Here is a 17,771-nt window from a genome sequence, read left to right as displayed (position 1 = left end):
TATTGTGTTATCTACCATGTATTAAGTGACTGTACACTGTTAATATGTGCTAAATAGGGGGAATTTAAGTAAAGTGTTACAGATTTCTGCTCTTTTTTTTTTTTTACCAACCATGCAGCTCTCTCTCCCCTGCAGTCTGTTCATCATTCCATGCAGACTTTATTGTTCTCCATCCTGATGTTTTCCCCAATGGTTGAACAATTGTTTTTCCTCTTGTACTATCCCACATTTCTTTTGGAGTCTGAAAATTCATATCTTCAAGAAATACCTCTTGTTATCCCTGCCTCACTGAATCATACCCCTTCCTCCACACTCAACCATTTTCTTCCTCTACACACTCTAATTTGTTTTACAAAAAAAAAAGAAAAAGAAAAGAAAAAAAAAACTTTCCTCTTCTTCGTCATTGTTATTTTTATTTCTATTCCCATTGTTTTTCTCCTCCATAGCTCTGACTCAAACACTCCTTGTTGTTGATAATGAAAGTGATACAGGATTTGGTGCTCATTATACTGATGTTACTACATGTTTAAAGTCATTCCTAATAAGCAGACCAAAGACTCAAAACATGACTCGATGTTTCTTTATTTGAAATATAAAATAAAATATTTCAGAGCTATGACAGAAAAAGCTGAAAAACAAGTCACCCAGTTTGAAGTGCCTACACTGAAAAACAGGCGTAACATCCCCATCTAGTGGTAAGACTTGCAAAGTGTTTTGAAAGTGTCTGAAAACACTGTACTTTGTCTTTTTTTATTTCAGATTTTGAGAAATATTGTTATATACCTGCTTTCAATTAAGTGTGTTTTGTGAAATGTTTCTAAATGTTTTTTTCACTTAGTCACAATAACATGTTCAATATATGTCTGTATATCTTTTTTTTAATGTTGCAAAACCTAACCCCAACCCTAACCCTAACACCAACATATAAGATATTTAGGTAAGGTTATCACTTTTAGAACTTTCATAGAACGTTTAAATTAGAAAATGTAAAAGTAAAAAAAACCTAACAAACAACATTTTTTAACAAAGTCAGGTGCTTTAATTATGAGTTTTGAGGGTCCACTGGTGGCATCTAGACTTTAAGCAAGTTTGTAGTTTTCTTGGCTAGGATTAAAATCTTGCCATTTCAAGATCTGAAAGCCATTTGACTACACCCCCCCCCCCAGCAGCCTTATTCTGCCACCAAAATCATATGCTATACATAAACAACCATGAGCAATCAATCAATCATTATGATTCCAACTTTTTATGATTATATGACACAACATAAAACAGAATAAGAGATTAAAACTTTCTTATCAGCTCTCCTTCAGTTCTCAGCCCAGACAAGACCGTGTATCCTCTGCTCACTTACAGCATCATGCCAGCTGACCTGGCAACAACACCAGCTGCTCTACCTTTAACAGAATGTGAGAGAATTGGGTCACTGTAGATAAACATGGCCCCTCCGAATCACTGCTGCCAAGTGGTGTAAAACTAGAAGTAACCTGCTATAATTCAATTCATCTTGGTAGAAAACGGTGTGTTAGATTCATTTCAGAAGCTCTCTATCCAGGCTGGAGCTGTGGCACCACATTGTCTGGCACCCTGGCACATGTGAGACCATTTTCTTTTTGGGGAGTGTGAGAGAGGGGCGAACTTCATAGGTAAGAAAGGTAGAGGTGTTTTCCGTATGGCTGAGGATGATTGTTTTTTCATATGTTTTATGGTTGTGGCACATTTAATGCTTCCTTAAGATAAGTTTCATTCAAAGTGGCGTTTTAAACTCACTATGAAGAACCATTGCTAGAGCATTTGAAGTGATGTTAGTATTGTAAGTCTAGATTTTGTTAAGAGAAGTGATATTCTTAGACCTCAGTAAATGCATGGACTGGTATTCTTTATGCCTCCTCACCAACTTCTACATCTTTTATTAATTTTTATTCATGGCTTGTTATTACATTTTCTGGTTGTTTTTGAAAATCTAGTTAGTTTTGGCTCCCATGCTGTGCCATCAAAATGCATGGAAAGGGCCTGGTCTCTGGTCTGGCCTTTCACTGCCTCTGCATCTCTGTGAAGTGGAATGATTTCTCACAAAACATGTCTCATCATCACCTTTGAATCTTCACGCTTTCAGTTGCTAATTTTCACACAGCTCCCACTCGGCACAGCTCCCACCTCAGTTTCTCTCCCCCTTCCTAATTCTGTGTTCATTTGTGAACACTAGAGGGCGTTGGAGTATTTTTTTTCTCTCTCATAAATTTGGGTGAAGTAAGTCTGACCTTGACCTCACGGAAGCAAAACATCCATCCATGGATTTAGATGCTAACCAGTGTATTAAGAGAGTATGGTTTTGGTCATAGATCTCTTTTGTCATTGTGTACTTTTATCTTAAATCATCAAAAAATACAAAAACAAACAAAGAACTAGCTGAAAGTGTTCACTACAGCTAAGATTGTGATGTCTGTGGGTCATTTGTTATGACCAATAACATCTTTGCTTTCTTCAGAGATGTGCATCACTGACTTCTCTTCACTGCTGGCCTTCCTCTCTCTTAACCTTTGCCCCCGAAGCCATATCTTCATTTTTATTAACACATTTAACTGAATTGTTTGCACCTGGCCTCTGTCATGTTGATTATACACACACACACACACACACACACACACACACACACACACACACACACACACACACACACACACACACACACACACACACACACACACACACACACACACACACACACACACACACACACACACACACACACACGTTGTCCTAGGTCACTTTTGGGAACATTACATAGACTTACATTCATTTCCTGTAGATTTACCCCAACCATAACCTCTACTTTCCTAACCCTAACCATAACCACATAACCACTGACCCAAAAATCATCTTTGTCCTGCCCCAATTGGGCACGCTGTTCAAAATTTGTCTCCAAAAGTTGTCTATTATATACACACAGATACCGCCTGCCTGTCACTGAGTTAGGACACAAATTGTTTTTTCAAATTTCTTCTGAGTCATAAGGACCCTCATTTGCTTTCAGAAAGGTAAAGCCTAATGTGTACTCATTTTAAAGTATGTACAAAGATGTACTCATATAACTACACAGGCTACAACATTCAAATGTCAGCAAAATGAACTTTCATTTCTCAAAACGAGTATTGCATACTCATAAGGCATGTGATTTTAGCCTGAAGTCAGCAAAGCTTTGCAATTGCTCACATGGTTTGCATTGTTTCCTTAAGAGTGGATTGTTTAGCTAAGTGATTTTTGTACAAACGCCTGAGGAGAATTATTCCCCAAATCCCTCATAAACTGCATTATATTAGCAGCTTACCAGAAGTACCAGAAGAAACCGTCAGGGGAGGCTTAAGCCTTATCTTCAACCTGATTGTTATTTTATTTTAGGGAGAGAGGGATTCTTGTCATTGTGGGATTTTATGCTTTGTCATTCTGTACAGGATTTCCCTCTGCCCAAGGAAGAGTGTTTCCATTTGCTTTCTTCTTAGTGACTTCCTCCCTGAAAGTCTCAAACAATGCATCCAACACAGCTGGAATTGGATTAGAGGAATTCCAAAGATGTCTCTGGAATAAAAAAAACTTAACTTAACTTAAACATTTCTGTTCACTCAAAATACTATTTTTGTCCCTCAAATACACAATCTGGGATAAATGTTAAAATAAGGACAGTCCCACATCCACAATACAAGACAGTATTTTGACTTTAGTCTATCTTTTTAATTAAGTCTCTGTATGTCTTTAAATATTCATTAACGCTTTTCACTTCTTTTCTTATTCACATTTCTTCCTTTTCTTATGTCATTGATACTGTATGGTGTAATTAAAATTTGCTATTCATCTTTATTGTTATTACTTTGTGGAGAAACAAGGAAGTCAAGCAACTTTTACTATCACCATACATTAAGACAAACCACTTAAAACATACAAGGTCAAACTTATCAACTGAGTTTTCATCTCTAACTATAAATTATGATCAAAAAGTTACTGACTTAATGACTGTCCCTAATTGGTGCTCATAAAATATGACAAAGATAGACCTATTACTTTCTGTTACAGTGGCTTCAGGAATTAGGCTACCATATTTGAAAAGTGGGTTAACTCATACCCAAGCTGCCCAGTTTGCTCTGCTTTTTTTTTTTTGCTTTTTTTTTTGACAAAGCTTCAATGACAGTGTGGCCCAGGTCTTAGTCTGTGCTGTGTTGAGCCAGGTGGTGACGCAGGTACAGTTGGTAAGAGCCTGGTAGGAGTGGTGAATAAAATTGGCATTGCCCTTTATAATCCACGGTCTGTATTTGGCAGACATGGATGGCGAGTCCAGATTAGTATTTGCTGCACTCTGCTGCATAGACGCATCCTTGTCCAAAAGAAAACAAACATGATATGCATGAATCCTTTTATGTGTAAGCTATATTTCTATACCATATATATCAATCAAATTTTTTAATGATATAAGACATTACAAGACAAGAAGGAATTTCTGAAACGTCTGTGCATTTTGGACTTCAACTTATATATATTTTTCACTATAAATCTGTGTATATTATCACTCAACACCAGTATTACTCTTGTACATAATGTTACTATTAGTTTACTGTTTTTTTATTACTATTGTTTTTATTGGTTTTGTACTTATTATTTATTGTTCTTTATTATCTTTATTGAAGCTCCTCTATTTTTACTGTCCACTTTGCTGCTGCAATAATTTAAATTTCTCCGTCTTGGGACTAATAAAGGATTATCTTATCTTATCTTATCTTTGCTTGCATGCATCCCAGCTCCACCATGTCTTTTGGTTTTGAGCAATGTGTGTTTTTGTTTTTGTTGTTTTTTTTTTACTTCTACTTATAAAATAGGTTTATAATAGTATATAGAGGGACACATATACAGAGCAACAATCATTGATTTTAAATAACTGATTAATAATGTAGACTTTTTGTCAGAACGCTTGTAATTGTTTATTTTACAATCATAATTATAATAGTGTGCACATCTTAATCAAAACCAGCAATTACATGTGTTTTACTATGGTAAAGAACACAGAGCAGAGCCTACCATAGTCCTTGACTTGTTGGACTAAGTTAGTTTTATCCACCCATTCTTAACAGACTATGTACGGTATCCAGACAACAAAAAACTCATCAACATTGCCAAGCATCTTGACAGTCTGAACACATTTGAGGTCATCGAGGAGGAGTGTAAAACTTCATTGTTCAGGACTTGAATACATTAACAGAACAATAGGGAGCATTAGGACCCTGAGGCGGGGAAGGCTTCCTCCTCTCTCATTATCCATTGATTTGACAGCATGAGTGGACGACCAGTCAGAGAAAGGATGTGAAGGGGAGAAGGAGGCGGCTTGCGGTTTTGTGCGGCACCGCTGAAGTTTTGTAAAAATTCCTTGGTTGTTTTTTAGGCTGTCGGCAAGTCAACTGAGATGTCTGTCAAACACAACCGGTCTCTATTCGACACATTTTCAACCGGATAATCCCGATTTGGCGTTTGGATTATCGCTGCTGCTGTGTTGCTTGAGTGAAGAAGAAATCAATCGATCGGATCTGTCAAAAAACGAGGTTCATTTTCTGTGGGACTCTCAGACTTGTTTCTCGTATTAGGAGAAGTCTTAACGAGAAGCCAGTGCAGCTGCAACTAGTCACAGTGTGTTTGTACATTGGAAGTGGACACCGGAGACGCACACGTGTATCCATCCATCCTCTTCCTCTCTGTGCCAACGCATCGATCCTACAGCACTGTCTGGATAAAAGTTGTTTTCTTATTTGGGGGAAAAATAAACCAACATGTCACTAAGCAGAAGTATTGAGTTTGAACACTTTGAGGAGCGAGAGAAGCCGCACCGGACACCAAGGACCAACTCTGGCTCCGGGTCCCAATGTGGCTCCAGAGGCAACGGTCTGGTCCCCAGCCCGGCGCACAGTGCGCACTGCAGTTTCTACCGTACACGCACTCTCCAGTCTCTCACCTCCGAGAAAAAAGCCAAAAAAGTCCGCTTTTATCGCAATGGTGACAGGTATTTCAAAGGTTTGGTGTATGCCGTGTCTCATGACCGGTTCAGGTCCCTGGATGCTCTGCTCATGGAGCTCACACGGTCCCTGTCGGACAACGTCAACCTCCCTCAAGGAGTCCGGGTGTTGTATGCTTTGGATGGAGGGAAGAAGATCACAAGTCTGGATGAGTTAGTGGAGGGTAAGAGTGATGATGATGTTGGATGTTACAACCACTTTATGGGACCACAAATCATGAAAGGGGCTCAGTAATTTATTATATTGATCACACAGCCTAAAGTGTATTGATTCAGAAATGGAATTGATTATATAAAACCTGAATTTTCCCTTGAACATTGGCTAAATGGCTCGTGTAAATGTACACTATAGCCTCAGGCAAGTTATGTCAGTCCTTTAAAAGGTCACCCAACACATTCACATTGTAAGGGCTGTGTGTTGCTGTCTACTTAATGTATATAATATCTATGCTGACAAGCAGTAAAGCTTTTCATACTTTGAGATCAGTGCTCCTTCATGCAGAGATCTAAATGACTTCAGTCCATATCTTTATCTCTGCAGAACATTACAGAGTATTGGATGCGAGGCATAGCTTCTCCTGCATCATTATGGATGCACTGACTGAACTGCTTTGACATGTTTGACCCAGTGAGCAGGCGAGCAGACCCCTCCTCACTGCAGCAATGTGCATCAATGTGCATTGATTTCTCCTCCACTCTCTCCCTTCTTTAGCATGTATTTGTGGCCTGACTTTGTGAGGTTGTGATAGTGCAGTGTGTGTGTTTCTGTGTGTTTGTGTGTGAGTGTGCGAGGTGTTGTTGTTGCAAGGTTCGGCTGTCAGAATCATTTGGAATGACCTCACCCTTTATGTGAAAGGGTGAACATAAAATAGTAACCTACAGCTGCAACAACCTCGACTAATCAATACATTGACTGACAGAAAGTTTATTGGCAGCTGTTTTGATGATTGAATAAAAGTTATTTTTCAAGCGAAAATGCCAAACATTCCTTGGTTGAAGGTTTTTTGTGGTTATATATTACGGTAAATTCAAAAATTGGGAATTTTGGACTATTGGTAGGACATAAATCATATTTTATGACTTGGCACATCTTGTGCTCTAGGATATTGTGGTGAGTGTTTTTCACTGCTTTCTGATGTTTTATTGTCTAAATGGTTTATTAGTTAATCAAGAAAATAATTAGCAGATTATTCAATAATAGTTGCAGCCCTAAAGAAACTATTTAAAAAATAATAGCCACCAGCAAAAAAACAAGTAAATGCAATAAAAAGTAATAACTTGCATCCAGCAGTAAGAAGAGTTTGTCATTTTGGGCTAACATAAGTCTAAAATAGGCTTAGAGCATTAACACATAGTTTATTATAGTACTATTAATCAAAGTTTTTTAAAGTGTATAAAAGGAATTTACTCACTGTGGATACTAATAGAGCCTTGTCTCCTACCCTTTCACTTCCTGGCTGTGCTGTGCACCCTGCAGGGACTGTGACCTCTCAGTAATAAGTTAATCTTCATGTTCAGCCCTTGTGTGTGTGTGTGTCTGTGTGTGTCTGTCTGCACTGTGACCTTCCTGCAATCCTCTTTCAACATGAGAGGTTACTGCACAGCTACACATACCCAGAATTGGTCGACCTCGCTGCTGCAGTGATTATTCTCTCATATACTGGTCTATTTTCATCTCACATCCTCCTAAAACTTTAGATGTGCTACACTCATTTCCTATGCCCCATCTCCTGAGAGCCTGGGAAAGATTTAGGCCAGTGCCTGATCTGAATTCTGTAGCATCACTAGTTTGGCAAACTGAGCAAAAGTTGTTTTTTGTGCCATTGCTCTGACACTTCTTTGCTTACATATACAGGAAATTGTTGCACGCTGAGGATCCTAAACATCCTTCGACTGATGATTACTTTTACTCTTGAGTTCTGACTCAACAGTTGATTTGGCCAGTGGATTTAAAGGGTCACTTCACCCAACTCACATAAAAATCCTACTCTTACCTCTGTGAGGTAATGCAGATTTTTTTCTCATGATATCTGCAGCTTAGTGCCCAGCTCTCCTGCAAAACTCCAGTCGGGGTGTTAGAATTTGGAAGATAGATGTTTTTCATTCAGTTTTTAAAAAATACTGCGAGTATTAAATTTTTAATTCCTTAAAATGAGTTTGTGTTGGGATGGTGGCTGAAGTCTTAGCAGATATCTGAAATCCTCTTTAAAATAAAGCTGAAATCATTTGCACAGCTAGATGCCCTGATGGGAAAGTGGGAACATGCTGTGTGATTTGGGTGACACACCTTCTAAGAAAGGGCTCTTTGAGATAAAGGATATCACATTATCCTGGGTCACCCATACACATAGGCTGTCTGGTTCCTTTCCAGACATGAGATTGGTTGTAGGTAGGCAAAGCACTGGTGTCTTGTCCTTGTTTACTCACTAGTGGACAGGGAGAGGTAGCATTACTGCACCACTCAGCAGTCTGCTTCCATTGATTGAGGCCTGTTGGGGCTCTTTTGTGTGGAAACCCAATCAAGCACCATTCACACATGTGCCCCTTATGGCTGGATGGGATTACTGAGCCGACCAGTCAACTTGAACTGCTGTGCTTGTGGAAAAGAACACAGAGAGGTAGCAGATACTTAACTGGGTTTAAACAGAGCTTTGTACATAACTGTGTGGATATGTGGGGGTACACAACATGCTGACGAAGGAATTCTAGTCGTGACAGTGACGAGTATGAAAGCTGAGAGGTTTATTAGCTTCAATCTGGGAAATTAAGCCTTTTAATGTTTATGTTCATAGTGGCTAAAAATATGAAGGCATTCCAGTGCTAAGTACATTATTTGTATGTTTATAGCTACGCTGGTGTTGGGTTGCCCTTAGCAACAATGTATACTAGCAAAATTGGTGGCTGAAAATTAGCCCTCACTCATTCCTGTGATTCAGTGCTCATAAGAGGAAGTTAAAAATGGTATGGTATGGCCAAGCAGAATTCTGACTGTATGCTTGATGGATAGATACATTTGTTGTCCTCTGAGTCTTGGTTGTACCAGGCCTGAGTGTTCTGAAAGTTTTTATAGTCTAGTCTACAGTGTCTGTGATCGCTAAAAAAAACACAATGAGAAGGGGTGGTCCCTGTTGGGATAAGATTTAAAACATTAATGATTCCAACCATTAGGGTATCATTTTGTCTATTAAATATGAAAAAGTAGTGAAAAGGTGGCATTCACAGTTTCTAAGAGACCACACGATGTATTACCTTCATATATGTCAAAGAAAAACAACAAATCATTACACAGATAGACTATTTGGCATTATTACTTGAAAAATGACTGAAACGATCTATAATGATGATCAAAACAGACCATCCAGCACAACCTGCCATACTTGTCCCATTCTTTTTACTACTATCATACATGCTGAGAACATCACTGGATCATGGGGCCACTTTAATGTTTTGCTGATTATAACAGTCTTATATTGCCTTCACATTAACACTGTTTTCTGAGTCCCATTTTCTGACATTTTTATACTGGTGTTATACTGCAGATTAGTGACAGCTGTATGACCACTGCAGTAAAAGCTGCAGGGCTGGCTTGAACAGCCCTGTTAAAGTTGACCTCATCTGTCGTCCACATGAGGACAAAAGCCAGTGCTGGGTGGCTGGGGGTCCCCTCGCATCACTGATGGATGTCACTGCACCTGAGATCCCTTCACTCCAGGGAATAGACTTGTCACCAGTCGCCACCTGAGAGCATCTCAGTATTCTGTCAGTGTCCCCCACGTGAACGACAGCCCCAGTTTTATTTTGTTTTAGTTTTCAGCCGTAGCCTAGTCCCCCCAGCTGTGGCCTTTTAATTAGCCTTTGGTTAATTGCAAGCTTAATAAAACCGAGTATCATGGGACAGAGTGTCTCATAAGGCTCCCTTTACACTGTCGCTCAGTTCATTTGTCTTGACATACATCAGATAAGCAACATTTCTTAGATTTTATTTGATTCTTTATCACTAAAGTTCACAATTTCCAACAATATGTTGAACACCAACAGCAGGCTTTTTCAAAATGTCTTTGATATGTTGGATTACAGGATTATACTGTATGTTGCTTATAAACCAACATGTATGTTGGTCAGCCTCAATGCTATGTAATTTTCCTCTAATCTATCAAATAAATATAAATATAATATTACTCTGCTGGATGCTGGTTCAGGGAGTGTGTTCCTTGCTTTGTACACAGCATATTCTTTTCTATTCTTTTCAAACTCTGTGATCTTTCCTTGCACTGTAAATAAATGTACTGAAAAACAGAATTATATGCTACACAAAGCATCTGTGAAGCAGAAGTTGCAGCTGAGAAAGGGTCAGCAGTACTTTGACACTTAAATACTTTTCTGATGAGTTTAGTGTGAGGAGAAAGTATCATTTTTGCTCTGTTGCTCACAGTGGAGCAGAGCAGCACTGAAAGTTTCTCCTCCAACACTCATCCTTCAAAACAATCACCAGACTTTCTTACTCTGGTTTTCAGTTACTAGCCAAGCCCCTGTACTTGTCACATGACTTTGTTCTTAAGGGGGGAAACGTTTCGTGTTAACTGTTCGAATGGAATGCTGGCAGATAAAACAAAATGCTTTGCTTTGGAGGAAGGCCAATGCAGCCAGCTCAACAGCTGAAAGGGAGAGCGGACAGTTTTACACTGGTCTGGCCTCTCAATGCGCCTTTTTGTCTCACCAAGGAATGTTAACACTTTGTTGTACAGCTGATTTGCTTCATGCCATGTGGCTGCAGTATTTATAGTGCATACCCTGCATGACTTAGAACTACTTCAGCATATTTTATGTTACTCTTATTTTCTCAGTTCTTACAATATATATCTTCCTCCAGGTGAGAGTTATGTGTGTGCGTCCAACGAACCCCTCCGACGTGTGGACTACACCAAGAACGTCAACCCCAACTGGTCAGTGGGCAGCAAGACTGGCACATCACGCTCACTCTCCTCTCTCTTCCCGCTGAAGAGCGACCTGCAGCGAGAGTCCAAAGAGTTCATCAAACCCAAGCTAGTCACAGTCATCCGCAGCGGTGTCAAACCCCGCAAGGCAGTTCGAATCCTGCTCAATAAGAAGACAGCCCACTCCTTTGATCAGGTGCTCACTGATATCACAGATGCAATCAAGTTAGACTCTGGAGCTGTGAGGAGACTGTACACTCTGGAGGGCAAGCAGGTAAGTCTGTTATGATGAATGCTTGATTTAGTTGTCAGTCAAAGTCAAGTTATATTGTGAATAATACAATGAAATTAAAAAGTGCTGCTCTGTTAGGTGCCACAAATTTTAAAATGCTAGAAATACTAGAAAGTGTCCAAATCTGAAGCAGCACATCATTTATTCATGATAACTCAAGCTCGTACGAAACCCGCCAATGAACCAAGGTATTGTTCTTGTGTTCTTGTTCATGCCATTATCTGTGAACTCATGGACTAAAATTACATAACATGACAGTTGGAGGAAGTGCACCGTTATTGTTTTCAGTGAGATCAGATTTGGATGACGTGCATATGAGAACCAGATGGAACTGCTTGGCTGAGCTTTTCAGCAAAAGGCTTTATCTCTAAAAAAAAAAAAAATGCTGTGATATATAGGCTTCAGCTGTGTCAGCAGTCTAGGTAATTACACCTCGTTTAATCATCCATATATAATTACACGCCACACTTATTTCATCAAGGCACCAATGAATATACTTTGAGCTCAGGCTTTTTGCCATATCCATTAGTTTAGTTTATTCCTTACCTCGTCCACCCCCATTTATTCACGTGAGACAGTTTTTCGCTATAATCCTATCCATCTGGGACACATATATTGTAATGTTTCCATTGGATATACTCATCTGGGGTTCCCTGGTTCTATGAGATGAGGTGAATTTAAACACATGGGGCCCCTAATCAAAAAAGATTTATACTGAAGTTGACTCATCAGGGAGTCTTGAAATTTTTATGTAACAATAATTATATAACTAAATAATTATGGATCATTTTAAGTCACAGTACAATGTGAAATGATTAAAAGTGAACTGTAACAACAACAAACAACTTATGACAAAAGTAGAGTGTACTGTAAGTTATACTACAAATATGAAATGGGATGAAAGAATAATTAAATGTCTACATAAATGTGTTTATTAGACATTTTGTTTAGATTTTTTAAGCTAAGAGTGTGAATGCACAAACTTGTCCATCTGTACATCTCTGTTGAGAATTGAAGGGCCTGGTGGTTTAATAGTTTAGAAACCCACATCAGAGGATCCAGCCATGTTGTTTGTGTCAGTGACTTTCAGGGTAGATTTGCCGGTTTACCGTCAGTGTAGCATTAAAATCATGTCTGATATTAACACAAGTCAAATGACACCCATGAAAACCTGAGCAACTCTATGTGTGTATTGATGGAGAAGAAGAGTTTATGAAAGGCACGGAATTAAAATTGCTGTTGTGTCCATGATGCCAAAGAAGTAGCCCATTAAAATGATGTTGTCTTAAATGTTAAAGACCGCACTAAAACCAAACGCTTGTGTGTTTTGTTTTTTATGAGGATGTTATGCCTTGCTCCAAACAGAGCTCTAATTGTGCTAATATCATCATAAAATAAAATAAAAAAAAAAAAAAAATCATAAAATGAATCATAAAATATGTTGGTTATAATAAAGCACCCACTTGAGATATGATGACTATTGATGATGAATTACACAGCCGTACTCACACTCATTATACCTATGACCCACAGACACAACAATGTGGCTAGTGTGGTGGGTGTTGGAGGAAATTGAATTAGTAAAAAATGACGGAAATTATGAGTAGTTGTTACAGTTGATGTGGGACTGGAACATGAGAGTCGAGAAAGAAAAATCTCCACAGTTCAAATGTTTAGAAGGTTAAAACTTTCCAACAGCAAAAACAGCTGATGTTAGTTTCCTGTGAGGTGACAGGAATCTTTCTTGGCGGGACAGTCCAGACAAATGACTCATGAGAATAGTGATCCTTATCACCCCTGACAGAGCCAGCCCAGCATTCATTGTGTCAGGCCAGCAAATACAGGCACACACACTTTCTAACGGCTTTGGATTATATAACAGTATGTTTTTGAATTTGATGTGTTGCTTTGTGAGCACAGTTTAGCTCGAAAGGTAGCAGAAAAGTTATGTTTGTGGTCAATTCTTGGTTGCCATTTTATTACGTGCACCTAGCTGCAAGTAAGCTGTACTTTCTGTTGAAATATATTGTGTTGTACTGAAAGGTTTTCCTACTACTCTTGACCAATTATTCTCTTTTATGGATTTAAACATGTGATGCACGATGCACATTGCCCTGAAGTCACATGCCAGTTAGCGGTGTCATAGCAGTTATTCTCCATCATGTGACAAAAGGTAAAACACCTGCTATGACTTCACTAATTGGGGTGTGGCCAAATGGGCAACATTACTGAACTCAAAGAAAATTCAGTTTTCTGCTCTATGTGATTGAGTGTTGACGTGTCAAGTTTTTCTTCTTTTTTATGTAATTATTATTATTGTTTGTGGAGAGAAATACTTTACTCACTTGTAGATGAACTAATGCCATAGGTTAATATGTTCAGCAACATAGCACCTAATAAATGTATCATCCACAGACATTAATGCATCTTGAGAATCCTGTTTAATTCTCCACTGTGGTTAGTTTGTGACATAAAGCCTTGTTGTGTCTCTATTTTCATCTCCTCAGTAGGTTCCAAGTAGACCAGCCATGCAGACAAGCTGCTTTTTCCCGGGATTGAATATTACCATGAGAAATGTTGCTTAACCACTTAACGCACGCTGTTCCTCCTACGGGACGGGACGGATGTTAGGAGGTAGCCACAAGTTCTTCTGAATGTTTTAAACACCAACCCTTAAACATATATATTCATGCCGTACATTGTTGGAAAGCTTAGATTGTCCTGATTCATTCAAGACCACTCACAACTTATATGGTTGCTCACAGCCGTAATAGTATTAGCGATTAGCTCGGCTAGCCCCTGAGCTAAGTGAGAAAAGCTATAATGCCTACATACCTTCAAAGTCTTCCCTTTATCCACAACCATCACCTTATGACTCAGGACTTTCTGTACAGCTCGCCAAGTATCCATTCTTGTGAAATATGAAATCCGTTTCCATAAAACCGGAATATTTTCCTCAATATGTCCATGTATTTAGTCCAACACGTAACGTAATAACACAAATAACAAACTATAGACGGTCCGTTTACGTCATTTCCTGACCTGCGCGTCCATCTCAGACTACACGTGACTAGATGTTTACGACCGTGAGCCTCTTCTGCTTCTGACGACACCACACACAGGCCAATCGGTGTTTAGGATTAGGCAGTACATCTCTCCAAAGCCAATGAGGACATGTGACCGACAACAATGACGACATGGCTTTGATTGACTGCTGTTCTAGCCTATGGAAATATTCGGTGAAATGAAGTTGATAACCTTTTAGCCAATAGTCAGAGGTTTCCAACGGTGTACGACACTAAGCTATTAAGTTTGGCTGTCCATAAACAAACTCCAAGCGTAACCGGCGTGCGCCCTGTGCGTAAAAGAGTTGAACCATATATCATTACGCACACTGCATTTTGGTACACGGTTGGTTCTTCTTCGACTTGACATATGACTTATAGCAAAATAAACAGATAGATAGATAGATAGATATGGCCAAACAAAAAATATATGGTTATATGTAATAATAATAATAATAATAATATTAATAATAATAATAATATGGCGTCAGCTTTCATTAGAGACCAAGATTTTGATTGTAGGCAAAGGGGATGTGAAGTTATAGGTGTTTGATTGCGGTTATACAGCTTTGGTAACCAAGTGTCCATTTGGAGTCTCCAAAAAGGACCTGAGGAAAACGCATGGACATACCTGTTGAAAAATAATTCTGAAAAATTCATCTTTTGGTCTTTTGACTCCAAATTTGGACTGCATGAAGCCAAGACATGTGGCTGTGGCCTCATCTATATCCTGCTGAGAGGTCCCTGAATGTCTGTACACATGTCATTGTAAAGGCAAACCTATGGGCGAGTAAACAACCCCATCATTGTAACCTCTGCCACTCTTTGTCAGTAAGTCACAGAATCACACAGACACTTTTACAAGAATCCTGAGAGTGTTTCCTTTCCAATGATACCAGACACATCTCTGAGTCTCAAACTATGTGGGATCTGTGCTGCTCACAACTTGGGCATGTCGTTTAGGCTAACAGCATAAAAAACAGGGGCGTGTGTTAAGTGGTTAATGGGGTATATGCAAATATAATAACAGTAACTTTAGTGGTTGTGTTGTTGTGCCCAGGCTGTCAAGCTTTTACTCGTGTTGAGTTGATACTGACTTACATGCAGCACACATACAGTGAGTCAGTATCAAGGTGTGAAACTAAAACTGATAGCTCCAGAGTAGTTGTGATGGAGTGCCTTTCAGCCATGATTAATACTAAACCTGCTCATTCAAATCCTTATTCAAACAGACTTGCACCTGGTGAAATGAGTTGGTCTGAGTATAACATGAGTTGGGTAATGACTGAATAATGGAAGTCTGAGGTGTGGAGTTACAAAATTAGGCCTAAAACCTTTAAAAGGTCCACAGCATGCACAAAATATACTAGTTAAAGCTGTTTTACAGAAAGATCTCCTAGTTAAAACTATGTAATTCAAAATAACATTCATACTCATATTTTAGACTGGCACATGAATAGTCTACAGAGATGATGTGTCGTGTGGTCAGAAGGAAGACTGTGAAAATCACAATACTGTTCATCATTACTCACTCTCACAACTTCTACATGATTGTAAATGCTGAAGCAAGGGAAGCTCATTTAAGAAAAATCCCAAAGCACACAGTAACACAAACACACTGTAGCTTGTTGGGTCTTGAGGAAACCCTTGCATACTTGTTTTGGGTTTTAAAGTGAATGTCAGCCAGCTCCACCACCCAGTGTTAACGCCATAGATGTGTTCTCCTCCTACATGCTGTCACTAAGTCCTCTACAGTACTGTCTTTTGGATAAAAGCAACAGCTCTTATTTAAATAATCAGTCTTACCTACCTTTTCAATAAAGACAATAAAGGTGTGGCCCATTTCCATTAAATCAATATAGATAGCACAAGAGGATACATGTCACTTTAATATGGTGAACATTGAAATGAGAATCAGAATTTAACACAAGCCTCTTGCTGGCTGGTTGATAAGTGCTCAAATTGTTTCCTTCCATTTAGGAAGTCCTGGTTTGTACCAGATCTTAGCTTAGACAACCTAATTGCTGTTTTAACTGGATGAAATGTGAAGCATTAGAAGCTGTCTTGGTATTTACATTTTTTTCTAGCAATATCCTGTACTTGAATGAAGTGATTATAGACAATGCAAGTATACTTTGATTAGATTGTGTTTTAATAATCAATCAATTAATGTTATAGTTTTTCAGCCCCTTCATTTGATCTGAATCCAGTTCCTGAATAAGAGTAAAACCCAGAACACGTCTATCTAAGTAATTACATTTTGGTTCATGCAGATTTCAGTTGACAGTTACATTTCCAGTTAAATGCAATATCATTTTGGAGGAGATATTCTTTTTAGCATCTGCTCATAATCATCCAGCCAAACTTCTATCTGCCAGTGCAACAACCCCAAAGCAGTAGTGTGATATTGGCCAGATGGCAAGTATGCTTTTGTGTCATGATGTCTACCTAAAGATGGCTGATCCTCTTGACTTGTCTCAGTGGCTTTCAGCAGGACTTTCTCTAAATTGAATTAAGAGTTTAAGTTAGACGTTTAACCCATTAAGGCTGTAACCTGATCCTGAGAGCAGAGCAGTACACCTGATAAATATCCTGTCCATGATAATCTATGCTGTTTTATCTGTAATCTTTATATTTCTGTAATGCATAATACTGACTAGTACATAACAAAAGGGGAAGCTTTAATCTTTACACTTTGCCTTGACTTCTGCTCCATTACAATGGAAGAGAGTAAAAAGGAAAAACACTTTCCCAGACCAGACTAGTCTTGATAATCAAACAGCTTTACTTGTTTGGAGCCCTCTGTCACCGAGTCTCTCTGCCATGATAAGCCTCTTTTCGTCACCCAAAGGTGCTGTCTAGACAAACTAAAGCCAGTTTCCAAAATACTTTCACCCACAAATGTGCGTAATTTAAAAATAAATGAATAAAACAGCTCATGTACTAGTCCCCTGTTTTTTAAACATTAGTGAAAGGGGGCATTGCCTTATGTCAGTTCCTTTTTAAAAAGTACTCTCACTTTTCAGAACACATCTTGTTTGCCCTTCAAACCCACAGTCAGAACAGAAGATTTATATTGATTGCAGCACGTCCAGTGCATGATTAGTATAGACTGTTACTTTTTACAGTCCATTACTGTCTAATTTGAAAATGACCTGAAATCATTAATGTGGAGAGAGGCATGGAAACCAATACTCTGCAGTAGTGTACTGCTTGTGGCTTTGTGAGGCCACAAAGGCCTTTTGAGCACAGTGCTTTTAGTGAAATGCTAAATGCTAATGTCAGTATGCTAACATGCTCACAGTTATAATAGATACTAGGTTCACCATTTTAGTTAAGCATGCTAACATCTAGCCATCTTTGGTTTATGTTCCTGTGCTTCATTTTTAGCTCAAAAATTTCAGGTTTTCCTTAAATGAGCATCAAATATT

At 38.8% G+C, this 17,771-nt stretch overlaps 1 protein-coding gene across 1 annotated transcript in view; it reads left to right on the top strand.

Annotated features, from left to right (window-relative positions):
* Nucleotides 1-5,807: 5,807 nt before the first annotated feature.
* The window catches only part of dclk2a (doublecortin-like kinase 2a), a 38,643-nt gene continuing 26,679 nt past the window's right edge, over nt 5,808-17,771 (top strand). The window contains exons 1-2 of the mRNA XM_053331342.1: nt 5,808-6,213; nt 10,920-11,257. Of these exons, the coding sequence (XP_053187317.1) occupies nt 5,808-6,213; nt 10,920-11,257 (744 nt within the window). The remainder of the gene's footprint in view (nt 6,214-10,919; nt 11,258-17,771) is intronic.

The sequence above is a fragment of the Scomber japonicus genome, chromosome 2, assembly GCF_027409825.1.
Source record: "Scomber japonicus isolate fScoJap1 chromosome 2, fScoJap1.pri, whole genome shotgun sequence".
NCBI classification, from domain to species: Eukaryota; Metazoa; Chordata; class Actinopteri; order Scombriformes; family Scombridae; genus Scomber; species Scomber japonicus.
This window is presented reverse-complemented; position numbering and strand designations above follow the sequence as displayed.